The sequence below is a fragment of the Monodelphis domestica genome, chromosome 5, assembly GCF_027887165.1.
Source record: "Monodelphis domestica isolate mMonDom1 chromosome 5, mMonDom1.pri, whole genome shotgun sequence".
Taxonomy (NCBI): domain Eukaryota; kingdom Metazoa; phylum Chordata; class Mammalia; order Didelphimorphia; family Didelphidae; genus Monodelphis; species Monodelphis domestica.
Genome location: NC_077231.1, coordinates 49,719,508 through 49,737,032, shown reverse-complemented (window position 1 = coordinate 49,737,032; position 17,525 = coordinate 49,719,508). Strand labels below are relative to the sequence as shown.

General features: G+C 35.5%; 1 protein-coding gene across 1 annotated transcript in view; it reads right to left on the bottom strand.

The window, feature by feature from the left end:
• TRHDE (thyrotropin releasing hormone degrading enzyme) overlaps nt 1-17,525 on the bottom strand; it is a 463,529-nt gene that overhangs the window by 109,741 nt on the left and 336,263 nt on the right. The window contains exon 10 of the mRNA XM_001370518.5: nt 10,058-10,146. Coding sequence (XP_001370555.4) covers nt 10,058-10,146 — 89 coding nt within the window. The remainder of the gene's footprint in view (nt 1-10,057; nt 10,147-17,525) is intronic.

Genomic DNA, 17,525 nt, shown 5'->3' with positions numbered 1-17,525 from the left:
AGTAATGCACATCAAAAGAAAGAGGGATTGTTTATTCAACATACCCAAAATCTCTTTTCTTCCTGAGGGGAGGGATTCTACACTATGTTTTAGAGGAAATTGGGTAGAACCATGTGATAGGCACAAGAGATTCATCAGAATGTTGGAATGTCATCACTGCAACCTTGAATTCAAAAATTTTCAGGGGAACATCTATAAGTATCATTTTTTTTCTCTATCTTTTCAAGAGCTCCCCTGAGCCCTTTGAATTTTCTTCATTTTCTGTAAGTGAAATAGTTTTATCTGTTGTTCAGTAATTTTCCAATTGTATACAACTCTTTGTGACCCCATTTGGAGTTTTCTTAGCAAAGATACTAGAGTGGTTCTCTATTTCCTTCTCCAGTTCATTTTACAGATGAGGGAACTGAGGCAAATAGGGCCAAGTGACTTCTCCAGGATAACACAGTCAGCAAGTGTCTGAGGTCAGATCTGAACTCAGGAAGAAGAGCCTTCTTTGCTCCAGGTGTGTCACTCTATCCAAACCCAGCTGCTGTGTCTATTTATATAATTGTTTCCTTATATAAATGGAGGCTGTAACATCTGTAGTTGTTTCCTTGAATGCTTATATAGTAACTGGGAATTTTGTCAGTCACATTTGTGACAAACAGACAAAAGCCAACCATTAGTTCTATGTGGAACTTTGGGTAAGCACAAGCCAAAAAAAAAAATAATAATAAGCCTTTCAGATAAACTTCCAAGATCTAACTCAATTCATGTGAATCTAAAGTCTTAGGGGGGTTGGAGAGGAGCAGAAAGGGCATACACTATTGGTTATTTAAGTAAATAAAAAGATTAGACAAAGTAATTTCAACAGAAAGGACTTCTGAAAATGTCAGATATAAATTTAGATCCAGCTTTGCTAACAAATGGAGAAATATAAAGGACTTTGCAAACCTCAAAGGGCTATATGCATGTTGTTATTACTTATATCATTTGTAACATGAGAACACTGACCTAGTTGTCATCACAACAATCCCACTTCAATCAAATGAATCTTTATAGAATCATAAAATGTGACAAAATAAGATAATATTGTATTTTAAGCATAAGTTATTATCCTACTTTCTATGATAATAATAACTACTGTGAGAGTAGTTTATCTTTTCAAGAACAATATTAAATTAAATTTAATAATTAATATATACCACCAATAAATAACCCTAGATTATACAACCTCATTAATTAAAACAAAACCATGAGGTAGAGGATGGAGGAGGCAAACAAAATTCCATACTTGGATAGATATGTGGTGGCTGAGTATTTCCTCTCTTGGCACAGATCATAACCCATTCAAACATTCTCATAAATATAAGATCACAGAATTATAAACAGAAGACACATAAGAGAGAGCATGTTCTTACTGCTTTCATTTTATAGATGAGTAAATAGACACCCAGAGAATGAAAATTATTTGTCTAAGTTAGCATAGGGGCAGATAGAGGATTTGAAAATAAAAACTTTTGACATTAGATCCAGTGGTCTTTTCCCTGAACCATAGTGCCATACTGACGAGTCAGTAGATTATCAACACTAGAGAATTTACTCAATATAACATTATTCTGGTATAATTTTTTTCCATTCTACTACTTTACCATTAGATTGTCCTTCAGGGGCATATCACACTTATTAGATGACTATCTCTCCTTTTTTTCCAGTGTTATATGTTCTTGTTATGTCTTTTATCCTTCTTCTTTTGTACAAATCATCATTGTTAAAATGATATAGCCTTCCTACATCATCATCTGTCTTATCATTGCCCTTCAGGTAGGCTACCACTTTTATTTTTCTTCTCTGATTTAGTCTTCTATAATTTAGAATCCTACAAGACCACTGAAAAAAATATTAGTTCCAATGTGAGAATGACTACTTTGGGTTCAAGGTGATCTATGGATCCACAGTCTTAACACTCTAGATCCGTGTTGGCAAACCTTTGGAATGTGTGCTGGAGGAGGCTGCTCCCCTCCCTCTCTCCAAGCATACATGAGGACATTTCTCACATGACCTGTCCCCCTGCCCAGCACCCCAATGGGAGAGGTTCCTCCCTCCACTCTCTAGGGTAAGGTGAGGAGCTCAATATGCAGTGTGATGATGAAGTTTGGGCACTCAGTCTCTAAAAGGTTTGCCATCACTGCTCTAACTTATTAGCTTAAAACAATGGGTTTATCATGAAATGTTGGTTGTTGGTTAATGGTCAGTCATTGCAAAGCAAATATATTTACTGAAATAGTTAGAAGCTGGGGTATTGCCAGGCCACTCAGTTAATAAATATCAAAGTCAGGATATAAACTAGGGTTCTAGGACACTTATTATAGCCCTCTTCCCTTTACACTAACTTCCCTTTACACCAGGATTTTTTTCTGACATTAAACTGATTTTAAAAGCCACAGCTGGTGCCTTACCTGGTATGATTTAATTCACTCATGTTAGTGTTTTACATAGCTCAAACTAAGCATTATGGACAAGTCACAGTTAAAGTAATGTTAACGCTTGAAGAAGAAAACTCTGCTTCCACCAATAAAGATTGGCAAGTATAAGAAAGTCATGTACCATTTAAAAATTTTGCCATAAGTAAACTGATAAGCAAAACTGAATTGCTATTACTTTTTATTAACATTTTTTCCTGTTCTTATTGAAAATGAGATCTTTGCAGAAACTATTTCTGGAGAGATTAGGTAACAGGTTTTTAAAATATCTTTCCAGGCCTGGCTAATTGGCTTCTGAGCAAAACTTCAAATGGACCAATGGCAAGGAATAAGCCTTACAGAAATTGTTTCCAGTATCCCAGTATTGCAAGTGTCCTGACCGCCTTCATTATAAAAATGTTGCAAAGTAGTATGTTTCTTGAAAGGGCAATCAGCTACCAAAACACACTTACAGAATTCTATTGAGATAGCCATTATGGAGAATGGCATTAAGACTTTTACATCAGGAAAGAGAGTCATTTGTGTTTTATAAGATTCTAGAGCTTGAATTTCTCAGAAAGAAAATGAAATTGAGAGTGCAACTGGGGCTGTGAAGGAAAAAGGAGAATCTGAAACCTCCAGAACACTGTTGGCCACGAGCAAATCATATCAGAGATCAAAGAGGATAATGGCACTGACCTTACTGTGCGCTGTGAGGATCAAATGAAATAACAGGCATGGGCGTACTTAATATTGTGTAAAAGGACTGGCATGACTCTTAAGAGAGCATACTCCATAAATGACTGGCAAATGACATGTATTTCCAAAATGTCAGTCTCAGCCTTGAGTATTTGGTAACATCTGATAAATTTGTTCCAAGCTGAGGGATAACAGTCTGTAACATCACACATCTATCTATCTGTCTGTCTATCTATCCATCTATCCATCCATCTATCATCTATCTATCTATCTATCTGTCTGTCTGTCTGTCTATCTGTGTCTATCTATCTATCTGTCTGTCTGTCTATCTATGTCTATCTATCTATCTGTCTGTCTGTCTAACTGTCTGTCTGTCTACCTGTCTGTCTATCTATGTCTATCTATCTGTCTGTCTGTCTATCTATTTGTCTGTCTATCTATGTCTATCTGTCTGTCTGTCTGTCTATCTATCTATCTCTCTGTTTGTGTGTCTGTCTGTCCATATGTCCATCCATCCATCTATCTGTCTATCTACATCTATCTGTCTGTCTATCCATATGTGTATGGTTGTGTGTGTGTGTGTGTGTGTGTGTGTGTGTGTGTGTGTGTGTGTGTGTAGTTCTAGGAGGTATTTTAGAAGTCATCTATTCCAAGGTTTTGAGTTTACAAATGAAGAAAATGAGGCCCAGAGAGGTTAAATGATTTGCTTAAAGTTATCCAAGTATTCTAGGAATTAAATTGAGACACAGCATACTTTCCATGACCCTACACAGAATAACTTTTCTTGCTTAGTCTGAGAATAGAATTGACTCCTCCATTCGAGGGAAAAAAATGAACTCTATAAAATCATAGAATTTTGGAGCTATGATTTCCTAATTCCATACATAACAGAATCACATCAGAGAGAGTTGAATTGACTTGTCAAAGATTACACAGGAAGTGTAGCAGCATTATGACTCAATCCCAAATCTATTCCCTTTTTATTTCCTCCTTCCTATAACTCATTTAAAGAGGAAATGCAAGTGAATAGTGAGTCAAGAAATTAGACACTGAATATATAATTGTATACATGTTTCACTTTCCATCAAATTTATGGTAGGAAGCCAAAACTGAAGCATTTTGAAATGGTTTGATTTAATTTTACACTTTTTCTTTGGAGTTAAAATTATCTACATTTTACCCAATCTGGATTTTCTTTTTAAAAGTTTCTTTTTAATCCAGCTGTCCAAAAAAATAATGCTTCAGATAAAATACACATGTCAGGTAAGTTTAAAAAGAACTTGTCCTTATTGCTTTTTTTAAATGAATTCTCACTATCAGAAATGGGCACATTTGATCAAATTTGTTTTTGCCATTGTAATTAACAAGTATAATTTTCTTTCTCTTTGAATGAAATCTGAAAAGCATATTTTAATAAAGGAGATTTTAGAAAAGACATTCCTGCCTTTATCTTGACTGAGAAGATACCTTCCAACCTTCCTTTTTAAAGAATTTTCCATGGCATCAATTTTACCTTTGTAAGTCAATTAGACCATTATTTAGATGAATGACCTAATTTGTTCTTTTCAGAGAATGTAAGGGGGAGGCAAGAAAAAGGAAAGGTACAATGTTTTGTGATACTTGCTATACATTGTTTTTGATGCTAGCTAAGTGTGTATATATGTGTAATTGTTGTAATCATGAAGATGCCTCTTAAAACAGGTGAACACAGGCAAGACAGGTGTTCTTCCCACCTTTCTTCTATATTCCCTCCATCATTAATCACCAGATCTGGACAGTTTGGCCATTAAGAATTTGAAGTTACACCTCAAAGCAGAACACCCTTTATTTTGCATTGTGTGCAAAGAGTGTTGGACTTGAAATCAGAATTACCCAGTTTCGAATTCTACCTATGCCATTTCCTAGCTGAGTGGATCCATTGCCAACCACTTGACATTCTCATTTCTTAGTTTTCACTTCTTAAAATTAAGTATAATAAAACTTCTAGTACCTATATCATATAGGTATAAGGTGAGAAGAATAATGTAATAAATTTTTTTAAATTAATAAATTAAATTAACACGAAAAAGGAATCAAAAGGGAAATTAAGTAAAGTTAAGTGACAAACCTCAAAACTCTATATAATTAGGATGTCTACTCAGGAACTACAATTCCTGGTGTGAAAACTCCCTTCTACCCAGACGAGATTGATAACTTAATAGATGGACCCTAGGGAGTTGTCCGAGGTGCAAAGAAATTAAATTGCTAGCCTAGGGTCACAAAGCTAGTGAGTGTGAGAGGCAGGTTATGAAAGAAGGCCATCTTGAATTCAGCATTCTATTGATTGCATCATGTTGTCTTTTACAAAATTAATGACTGATGATGTTATGCCCACCATCGGTAATTTTTAATAGCAAACCTATTCTTTTCAGGTAAGATATTTCAGGGAAAAACACATTTTTGACATTCACTACATTTCAGAGATGCTTCAAGGAACTTTTTGATGATATTTTTCTTTAAAAGTATTTTCTACATTCTCACATAAAATATGAAATAAAGGCCATGAAAGAGAAATGGCCATTGCTGATGATATAGAATCACAACCTACTTTTGTTGGCTTTTAAGTCAAACTCTCAGACTAGTGAACGTGCTCTCAACCAGATGCTAGAAGAAGGCAAAGAGCAAGAAATTCTGTACCCAAAATGCATCTGCAGTTGGATGTAAGAGTCAATTTACTCAGATTTAAATCCCAGCTATGCCACTTATTAGCTATGTGACCAAGAACAAGTTTCTTAATGCCTCTGGGAATCAGCTTATGTGTTTATAGGAGAGGGAAAATACTTGCCTTATCCACCTAGCAAAGTTGCTGTGAGGATCCTATGAGATAAATGAAGGACTTCATAAACCATCATGTGTTAGATAAATGTAGCTTCTATTGTGTTAGAGAGACAACATGGCATATTGAATAGAGGGCCAACCTTCAAGTTAGGTATAACTGGACTTAAAGTCTGCCTCTTGTATATACCCAAATACAGAAAAGTTCCTTATCTCTGAGGCAATACTATAAGACTATAAGTTATAGAAAAGTTGCCAATCCACAATAATAAAGGGAGTTTATACTTTGAGAGATCCATATACTAAAGAAGTCAGAGGTCTAGACCCCTCAATCAAACAAAATAAAACAAATAAAAACATCATTATTGATAAAGGGATTCCTTGAGAAGTTGATTCTCAGAACCAAGAGAGGAAAATTAGAAAGGACAACTAAAAGAATCAAACTCTTTTAGAGGTCCTTGACTTTTTTCAAGCTAAGGTTTTGTGTTGGGCAAGTCTGAATTTCTGTAGCCCTGTTTCCTTATTCTCCTCATTAATTTTTCCAATGGGAAAATCCAATTTTATTTAAATTACTGACCTAATTCAGATTGTTTGGAAGAATTTCCACTAAGGGATGTCTTTCAAGGGCATATGATCTATTAAGAAGAAAAAAAAACATTTCTCATTGGACATTTCAGAACAAATCAAGAAAACCACCCGGAGCATGTCAAAGAAAACTCTCTTTAGACTGATAGTTGCAGTATAAATTCTCACTTACAATCTTCATTCCACACATCACATTTTGATGGTAAGTTCTTTAAAAAAATCAAAGGTAATAATTTAATACTCTTAAAATATAAATGATGTCTATATGAGTTTTGGAAAATCAATGTGTTGTAATAGATATAGGGTTGCCATTGATGTCAAGAAGACCTCAGTTCAAGACCTGTCTCTTAACATATTAGTGATTTTGTGACTTTGTACACATAAGCTCTCAATGCTCCAAGCAACTCACTAAGATTAGAAGTCATCAACCGGTTGCCTGTCTGCCCAATTAGGATAGCACTATATGATTTATAAATTCTTATCTCAAATTTACAAATCATTTTATACACATCATTTCATTTAATCCTCACAACAAAGTTTTATTAAAATTTTACAAATGAGGAAACTGAGGCAAAGAGATGTTCATTACACTACTCTATCCTGGTTCTACTATTTCTAACCTTTCTAACCACTTCCCAGTCTTCTTGCTTCCACATAATATTCCCTAATTTGTGTGAGTTCCCCAGAAGTCTGTCCTAGGTCCTTTGATATTCTGTCATGGTACTCTCATTGGTTCCCATAAGTAGCTATCATTACTGTGAAAATGACTCATTGTCACTCCCCTAAACCTCAGGTTGGAAACACTAATGGACACTTCAAACTAGATATACTAAAGTCATCTCAAATGCAGCCATTCTAAAACTAAACATATAAGTTCCCCAAATGCTCACTTCTTCCAAACATCACTACTTTTGTTAAAGGCTCCACCACCTTTTAAGTATCTGAGGTTTAAATCCCTAGCATGAACCTGGTTTCCTCATTCTCTCTCATACATATACCTTCAATTGCCAGATCTTGCCTTTTTAACCAACAACATCTCTTGCATCTAACCCTTTCTCTTTAATACCACAACTACCATTCTGGGGCATGCTACCACTAGGCAGTGACATGGCACAATGGATTCATTCCCAGGCTTGAGTCAGAAAGACTCCTTCCTGAATTCAAACCTGGCCTCAGACAATTGCTAACTGTATGACCCTGGGCAAGTCACTTAACACTGTTGGCCTCAGATTCCTCATCTGTAAAATGAGATGGATGAGGAAATGATAAACCAGCTTTGTGTGTCCCTGGACAAGTCACTTGACCCCATTTGCCTCAGTTCCTCATCCATAAAATGAGCTGGAGAAAGAAATGACAAACCACTCCAGGATCTCTGCCAAGAAAACTCCAAACGGGGTCATGAAAAATTAGAAATGACTAAACAATAGCAAATCCCACTGATGCAGATCCTCATCATCTCTCACCTAGATTATTGCTACAAGGCTCAGAATTGGTGTACCTGCCTCCTCATTCCACTCCCTTGTCTAGATTGTTACCTGTGATTTTTTATAACTCCTCATCTGGGCATGTCACTTCTCTCTCCAATAAACTCCATTGTTTTCTATTGTCTCCAGGATGAAATATAAACTCCTCTAATATCCAATGTAACTTGGACCTGATCTCCCTTTCCAGCCTCACTGAACTTCTCTTGTTGCATTCTGCCATCAAGCAAGCCTAGCCTTATCTCTGTAACTCAAAAAAGGATTACTCTGTCTCCTATCTCTGTGCCTGTGCCTATGTGCAGAAAGCATCCCTTGCACCACAATGACACCCTCTTCCCCTGTAACAAACAGCTCAGTGAGCATTTTTGACAAGAAGTCTTTCCAGATCTCCCAGCCTCTAGTTCCCTCCCTTGCATAGCATCTTGAATTTAACTAGTGGGCATAAATGTATATTTATTCACATTATATTTAGGCTGTACAAACTATTATATATACTAATCTCTCACATTAGAAAATAAACTCCTTTTGAGTGGGAGGGATTGTTTTTTATCCTTTGTACATAACAATTATATATAACCACCTTGTTGGACACATAATAAACATTTAGTACAAATTGATAGATTGATTATTTGGTCCATGATCATGCAGCTAGTATCAATGATCTAATTTGAAATTGGCTTCCTCTCTTCAAGTCAAGCATACTTTCCATTTGATCATGCCATTATTTAAAAGAACAAATCCAGAAAAGCAAATAGATTTAACAGTTAACATTTGTGAAGTGTTGTAGATTATTGTATGTAAGCATTTTATACCATGTACATATGTATGCTTTACAGTATATAACTACCTGTGGAAAATATGGCAAGAAGAGCTAAACACAGTTGGAAGCACAATAGTCTGTGCTTTAGGTAGCAAGCATAAATATTGACTTTTCTTTAAACAGTCATTTTAATTATTTTTTACCATTCATTTTCTTCCCTTTCATAAGGAATGACAAAAGGGAGAGGGACATTTGAACAATATTTACTAGGAAGTAAAAGAAGATAAACAGCTTTTTTCTAGCTGAACTGCACAGAAAAATAAAACAAGGCAGATTCATGTCACAGTATGCAAGACAGACACAAGAAAGAGTTTGGTCATATTGAATTGGTACAATTTACTAATAGATTTTGCATTACCTTTTAGATAGTGAAAACAGAGAATGAATTCTTTTCTTTCTAGAACAGATTTTTTTAGGTCTAACTTGAGGCAGGATGTTGGACTAAATTATTTTTCAAAGTTCCTCCAGCTGCTATGAAAAATTAACTGTATGAGTGCTGTTGCCTAACTTCTCTGTAAAAGAAGATCCTAGAGCTATGGACCAAGAGGAGACTAGCATAAAAAGGAGCAAGTGCATTCTAGTTTTTAGGACAGTTCTATATTAGTAAATGACCACAGTGAAAGTAGAGTTATAATTTCAAATTAAAGTTGGGATCATGGAACTGTATATATTTAAAACAAGTCATGTTTGAATGCTAATAGTATTTTCATTTGGTCTTGACTGAAAAATTAAATTACTTAACGATAGATGAGGGGGAGAATGGATTCCAGATTTAAGTGTTGCAGAAAATTCCCCTTCCAGTTGGAAAATTCCCTCTATCCTTGCAAATCAATAAGGGGAAACTTTGGAGTTAAGTGATTTGCCTCTGGTCACCTAGCTAGTATTCTTCCAAAGAAGATTTGAACCTAGATCTTGCTGAATCCAAGGCTGTCTATCTATCTCACTACCCAATGCTGCCTCTCATGTACAGTCAACACATTTATTGATTTAAAAAATTGATGATAAAAAAATTTATTGATTTAAGGGCATTTTCTCTTCATTGTTCCCTCTAATTTAGTAGACAAAGATGGTTTCCTTCCTTTTTCTCCCCATTTAAAATTTATCTTTTCTTTCTTATACAACAGTTGGGCCCACACTTAGAGGACCTAAATAGTTATCCAGACTCAAACCTAGAGGAACAGTTCACACATAAATCCATAGAAGAAAGATATCTTTACCTGATTTGTTAGACACCCATATAATTGTCTCTGATGAGATATGGCTCCTATTTCCTACTACAAGAGTTAATGGAATCTGCCATAGGTAACTGTAAAATAAAGGATACATGTTAAGAAAACAATAACAACAACCATCTACATTTTCTGAGGGCTTGGTTTAGATAGAATTTGTGTTAAAAAAAGAAGAGTCAAAGTCAAAGGTGATTCATGCCAGTTAGAGGAACTAAGTAAAAAGATCAAAAGAGTATTGTGCAATTAATTTCTGTACCCCTAAACTATGATTCCAAGCATTCCACTTTCTTGCTCACATTGTGTGCTAACATAGGGGGGGATATACGTTTGGTGTAGCCCCGCCTCTTGCTCTCTCTTGCTCTGATTGGTTTGGTGGAGATTGCATGGGTGAATGCCAGGAGAGTTTTTGCTCAATAGTTTTAATTTTGTTAAATGATTAGGCTTTTTAAAAAATTTCCATTTCCCTTTTATTCCTTCTACTTCAAATGATTATTAATAAACTTTATAAAATATAATTCTTGGAGTGTTGGATATTAATTTCAATCCTAAAGCATTTAGGAAGACTAAAACAATATGCTCTGGTGGTATTCTGGATGTGGCATGCATTGGCTTCTTGCTCCTCAAAGCTGATGCCAGCACATCACAGCTGGTTAGTTATCTTCCATTGAGCTGCAAAAGTCTTAAGTACAAGTCCCAGGATTAATGTTGGCTGCCCAATTTAGAGAGGTTAATGATTTCTTTTTATTTCATGTTCTTGGAGTTTTCTTTCTGTAAACAGCAACTTCTGACCTGTTCCATCAACCCAAGCCTCAAGGGGGAAAGTCACTGGGTTGAACTGTCCAGCTTCAAGGTGAGAAATGAATAGGTTCAATTCCTACCCTTTCCACTTTTGGATATCAAATCATTTAACTCCTTTGGAATTCAATTTCATCCTCTATAAACTGGGGACCCTCAGAAAGTTGTGGTGAGACTCGAATGAGATCATTTTTATAAGATTCTTTGCAAATCTAAAAACCTACAATTGAGGGTGTGCTGACAAATGCTTAATAACCAGTTCTCCAAATATATATGATACTTTTGAGTATTCTCCATTACTTTCTAAGTTTAGACAGTCGGTAAAATCAGAAAGCAAGCCCTGATTTGTATCATTTGCTGATTTCCAAGGTACAAATGCTCATAATGAACATTTAACAATTGATGCCCCAACCCACTCATTCATAGAGGTGAGAGAACCAAAAATATTATACATTATATGTTTTGGGGCTATTCTATGTATGGATCATTTGTGTTGATTTTTTTCCTCCCTAAAAAAATGTTATTTTATGTGGGATGTTTCTCTAGTACAGTGGTTTTCAACCTTTCTAATGCTGTGACCCTGCAATACAGTTCCTCATGTTGCAGTGATTCCAAACCAAAAAATGATTTTGGTGGCTACTTCAAAACTGCAATTTTGCTACAGTTATGATTCAGACTGTAAATACCTGATATGCATTATGTATTCTCATTGCTACAAATTCAGAGGTTCAGAACCGTTGCTCTAGTAGAAGGTAGGAATAGTGGAGATAACTATTATGATGTAAGAAACAAAAATATTAATAAAACTTCTTTTTTTAAAAAAAACCCTTACCTTCTGTCTTAGACTCAATACTGTGTACTGGTTCCAAGACAAAAGAGTTAATTGACCTACCCAGGATCACACACCTAGAAAGTGTCTGAGGCCAAATTTGAACCCAGGACCTCCCATCTCTATGCATGGCTCTCAATCCACTGAACCACCCAACTGCCTCAAAACTTCTTTCTTTTAAAAGATTTAACAACTGGTGCTTATGAATGGGTATGAGGTGGCTCCAGCATATCCCCAAATTAAGTCAGGTAATATTATAGGGACTATCCCCACAATGATGAAATTCTTAGCCCTTGAAGTGGGCAATAAAACATGATAGTTGCATGCTGATTTTAAAATTAAAGTTAATTTCTAAGAAGTCAATAAAAACGATGAAGGCATCTGTCTTGCAAATGATAGATTTCCATTTGACAAGAGCACAAATGAGTTGACTTCAGTTCCATGAACTTGATCAACACCATATAGCACCCACTTCCATACAATTATTGAAACAAACAATAAATAGAAATGAGTCTCTCAAATTCCTGTTCAGAATTCTCTTATCAACTTACAGAATTCAGAGATGAACACCAATTCCATAAAATTTCAATATGTCTTATTGGTTATTTCTCATAAAATTCAATGAGAAGGCTATTATCTCTATTTTCCAGATCAAGAGTGGCATAGAAGTTAGTCACTTATATGTTACCCAACAAAGATAAACATAAAACCTAAAGACTGAGATAGTACCAGCTTCTGGATAAAAAAGTCTAGTTGCCACATTTTGTCTTTCATCTTGAGGCATGGCCAAATCACCTTTCACAAAAGCAAAGAAATGCACTGACCATCTTTATAATGCTGTCTATTAGTTCCTAACATATATTTCATATGATCATTTTTACCATCTATGGTTTGTTTCTTCATTGGTCTTCCACAGTTGACCATTACTCTTCCATATTGAAATATCTTACACCATTAGGTTAATTTCTAGTTGTAGTTTTCAGGAAAAAAAATTGATTTCAGGATAGTAGAGATAATCACATTATATTCTGACAGGAAAGTCCTTTAGAAAACTGGGTATTGCGGAAAGTCCCTAGACTGAATTATATGTCAAATCCTTTTAAAATAAATACAGGTAAGACTCAATGAAAATAATCATTTTTTGGTTTCATTTTGGTTTTGGTTTTGTTTTATTTTTTAAGGAAGGCTTTCTGGGCCCTCAGTAAAGGGCCACTTCTTTTAAATCATATAAGATACAATAATATCCCAGCACAATGAAAAAATCAGGTCATATCTTTGGAGCAATTTTTCAAAGGCACAGCCTAGGGCAATAAGACTTGACCCATGCTGCCATTCAGCATCCCATTCTGGCTAAAAAATAATAGGGTTTCTGTAATGTAAAAAGTCCAAACAGAAAATTGCAGAGAGACTCATTATAATCCTCCACCCACTGCTTTCACTATTGCAGAAAGTTAAAATGGGATTCGAAAATAACATCCTTTATTAACAAATATTTATTGAGTGCCTACTGTGTGTAGGACTGGACAAAAAAAGGAGGCCATGCTTAATACTTTGTAATACGATGCAACAATGACCTCTGTTGATCCTAAAACTCTGACAGGCAAGGATCATGTCTCTTCTTCAGTGCGTGTCCCTAAGCATCTCATAGCAGAGGCTTCCCCTGGGTGCCCAGTAACTATCAGGGACTAATTGTAAGGAAAGCAAGAGAATGATTACCCTGTGTTAGGTCTAAGATTTGTTTGACCTCTATCCTTTTCAACAATAATACTTTCTCCAAAACATATTTGTGGCAATTTTTTATAATTAAATAACCAGTTAATCGAATGATTAAATCAGATTCCCAAGGGAATTTCCAAACCAACAACCATCAAGGGGATTAGAGGGTAAGGTAAAATGGTGCTAAATTTGTGGTCAGGGTAAATTTTTTTTTAATTTAGTCAGAGAGAAAATGAGGAAGGGGAGAGACCAACAATTTCATCTCTATAGGGGATTTCTGATGTGGAGACTTGCCCTCTAATGTAAAGTCTATAATTTAGAGTCATGGAGATTTTTCTAGGAGCATTCAGAAGTTAAATGACCGATGTACAAAACAATATGGAAATAGTATAAAAGTCAGCGATAGAATTTGAACCCAACTCTTCTTGGCTTCAAGAACTCTTAGCTACTATGCCATGTTGTATCGAAAATGGGCATCTTGGGGGCTATGATAAGAACTTAAAATTAGGATCCAAACTAATTTTGGTCAGTAAAATTACAGGTAAAAATGAATTTCAACACTCATTGTCCACCTCACTAACACCAAGCTTCTCTGAGACCCTAGAAGGAATTGTTAGTGTAAAGAAGTATTGGAAAGATAAATAGGAGCCTATTCAAAGTTGCTACACACACACACACACAGAGCACAGTTCTTTTTGAAGTACCATCCAAATGGCTTATAAGCTTGTAGATAGAGAAGGGATCTGACAGATATCCTCTAGCTTAACTGCTTCATTTTGTAGAGGAGGAAACTGAATTTCAATGAAGAAAAGTAATGAAATGCATCGGTCTCCAATGGGTCATTGGTCCCAGGTTACATAGGTAGCAAATGATGGGGTGAGCACACCCATGTTCTTAATCTTGGCCACTCCCCACCATACTGCATTGCCTCCAAAAATACTTCTTTCATTCCTGAACTTCAATTGCCATTTGTGTAATGATGTTAAAAGAATATCATTAAGTCCTACCAGAAACCAACCTTTCATTTCGAGTCTATATAAGCTGTTATTCCTATAAATAACTAAATTAAAGAGATTATAATAAAAACTGGCAGGCTCCTCTCTTCCAAGTCATAATAACACTGCCTAAACCACAGAGGGAAAACAAGATCTTTAACCATACCTATGTGTTGTTTACAGCAACTACCTTATAATTTAAGGACATTTTCTAAACAGGAGACACTGCATCAAGTAGCTGTTCAGATGCAAATCAGTTAATTATACAGTATTTGGATTATATAAATCCAGGGACCATAAGTGTTTTAAAGCACACATTTTGCATTATATGATTTCTAACAATTACATTATGTGGGTCCCATGGGCACATGTAGACCATTCCAGGCTTTCCTAACGGACAATTTTCAAGACTGTCAGTTAGCAAGCATAGCCAGATTCCATATGCATGTGTTCTTGAAGGACTGGATGTTTGAGGGACATCAAATTGAGTTTTTTCAGAATTTTTCAGGCAACAATTATTTGCAGTTTTCATAAAATACATTTAAAATATAATGACTACATGACAATGATATTCTTTGCTATCATGGTTTAAAAGGCTGGAAGACTCAGAAGACAGCAGAGTGAAGATGCTGGGCTGCTGTGCAGTGAAAGTCAGCCCAAGACAACACTGGGTTGTATTGAAAAGGAGATTAACAAAATGAAAATGGATTATATTTTTGCATCTTAAATCCCACATGAATATTAGTGGCTTCAAAAGAATTTCAAAATACCCAAAGACTTGTTTTTAATTTACTATTATGCCCCCCAAATTACTAGATGATTAGATTCATGCATATGTTAGATTCCAGTTTATATATAACAGATCAATGCATGCGTCATTGGAGATTTTTAAACAAAGCACACTCTGACAACAGGCTGACATTCTTTGAATGTAAACACAAAGCCTTAAAACAAGGGGGTAGATTTGAATGAAGCCTCATAACAGGCTTTGTGAAAATGGCCCCGAAATTTCTTATATTCTTTAGGAGGAAAATCTGAGTGGCCTGATGAGAAGAATTCTTAGACTACAGGACTCAATAAAGTCCTTCCAGTGATGTTAGTTACCTGCCTTAACAGTCTGCTGTTTGTATCATTACCTTCCTTTTAAAAAAGAAATCTAAAACAAAGAACTTAATATCTCAAACTTCTGGTGCATGGCCATGTATCTATCTATCTGCAGCCTACATGCCATATTTAGCTAATGAACCATCTCCTTCAGACTTGCCTTAGTATAGGCTTAATCCCATGCTCAGAATGGGCTCCCCATCTCACTTCTCTGGCCAAGAATCCATTGTTTCCTTAACAAGTACAAATTGATTGCTACTGCCTTTGGTGAACCTTCCCTGATCCCCAAGTCATTAGTCATCAGGTTGTTTTTTACTTCCCTTTCATATTTTCTCCATTGAATGTGATTTCCTGGAGGTCAGGGACTAGAGTTCATTTTTTTTGTCTTTTTATCCTCAGCACCTAGGACGTTGCTTTGTTGGAAAATTACTGCTTGCTGGTTTGGAGTGCCTTGCATGTAGGTGTTTGAAAAGATCATATATTTAGAGCTGGAAGGGATGACAAAGGCTACCAACCCCAACTCCCTCTTTTACAGATGAGGAAACTAAGGCTGAAGGATGGAAAATAATTTGCTGAATGTAGCACATCTTCATCTGTGTCTGCATCAGGTTTGAGCTTGGGTGTTCTCATTTTAAGCCTATATTTCTTTCCAGTATAATGTCTGTCCACTCCCAATTATAAACTCCATCAACTTTTTTTTGGAGAGGAGAGCATTATACATAATGCTAGATATTGATGTTTGGTTTGCTAGATTACTTTTTTTTTCTTTTATTTGTCATAAGGATAAATTTGGGAATTAAGGTGATGAGAAAAACAAAGCATGTTAATAAAATTTTAAAAACTGGAAAATAACAAACTAATTAAATACATCATCATAAAAAAGTTAATATTGTGCAGTATTTTTATAAGGCAAATCTTATTAATAAGCTAATCACCATTAGTTGAGAAAGTAAGAAGAGAGGATGAATTATATTACTGGGTTGAAAATGCATACACAATTTGAAGGATTTCTGAAAGATAGGGGAAGTTAATTTTAGTGCAAAATCAATTTCTTACATTGTATATTAAAGATCTAGGAGATTATACAAAGAGGTGAAGAATTGATTCTGAGTCATAACTAATCATGTATATTGTTACAACCTTAGCAGCCTGTTTGCTAAATATGCAGTGTGTCCATATGGGAAGGGAACTACTCAGTCTCATGCTAAATTCCTGACAGCAATATACAGGAATTAAATCATTAATCTTAGAGTTCAATGGTCTAGCTCCAACACCAGCTATGTGATTCTGGAAGACTTTTATCAGTTTATATATCTGAAGATACTTATACCACATAAACCTATTTATGTTTATGTATCTACCATTAGAATATTATTATTAGACTATAAGGTACTTGGCACAGGTAAGTGGCTCAGTGGATAGGCACTCCATCTTCCAAATACATGGCTTTTCATGGATGATCCACCGATCTCTGCCTTGGAGATTCATTGGTTTCCTTTATACCTGAGCTCAAATCTTTTATCTGCAAAAGGCCATTTTTTCCCACCCCAAAACTCTGACCAACACCTCCCCCCTTCCATGGTCTCCCATTGTAATGATGCCTTCCCTTTGAGATTACTTCCTAAGTATATTCTATTAAGAATGTATATGCAGACTTATTTGCATGTTGACTCATTATAATGTGAGCTCCTTAGGAACAGAAAAACTTTACTTGCCTTCCTCTGTAACATGCTTACTACAGTGTCTGGCACATAGAAAATACTTAATAAATGCTCATTGACCTACTGATCGAAAGATTTCTTGGAAGGGGCATCATCTGAATCAGATCTCAGAGGACTTCAACAACTAGAAATTGGTGAGAAATCCATTCCAAATAGGGGAGAAGAGTAAATTAGCACATAGAAATAATCTCTTCTATATATAACCTTTTCTGACCCTTCCAGATGCTAGTTTTTGCCCTCAAAACTACATTTTGGTATTTCGTATTTGTTTATATTTATTTGTGTTGCTAATATAC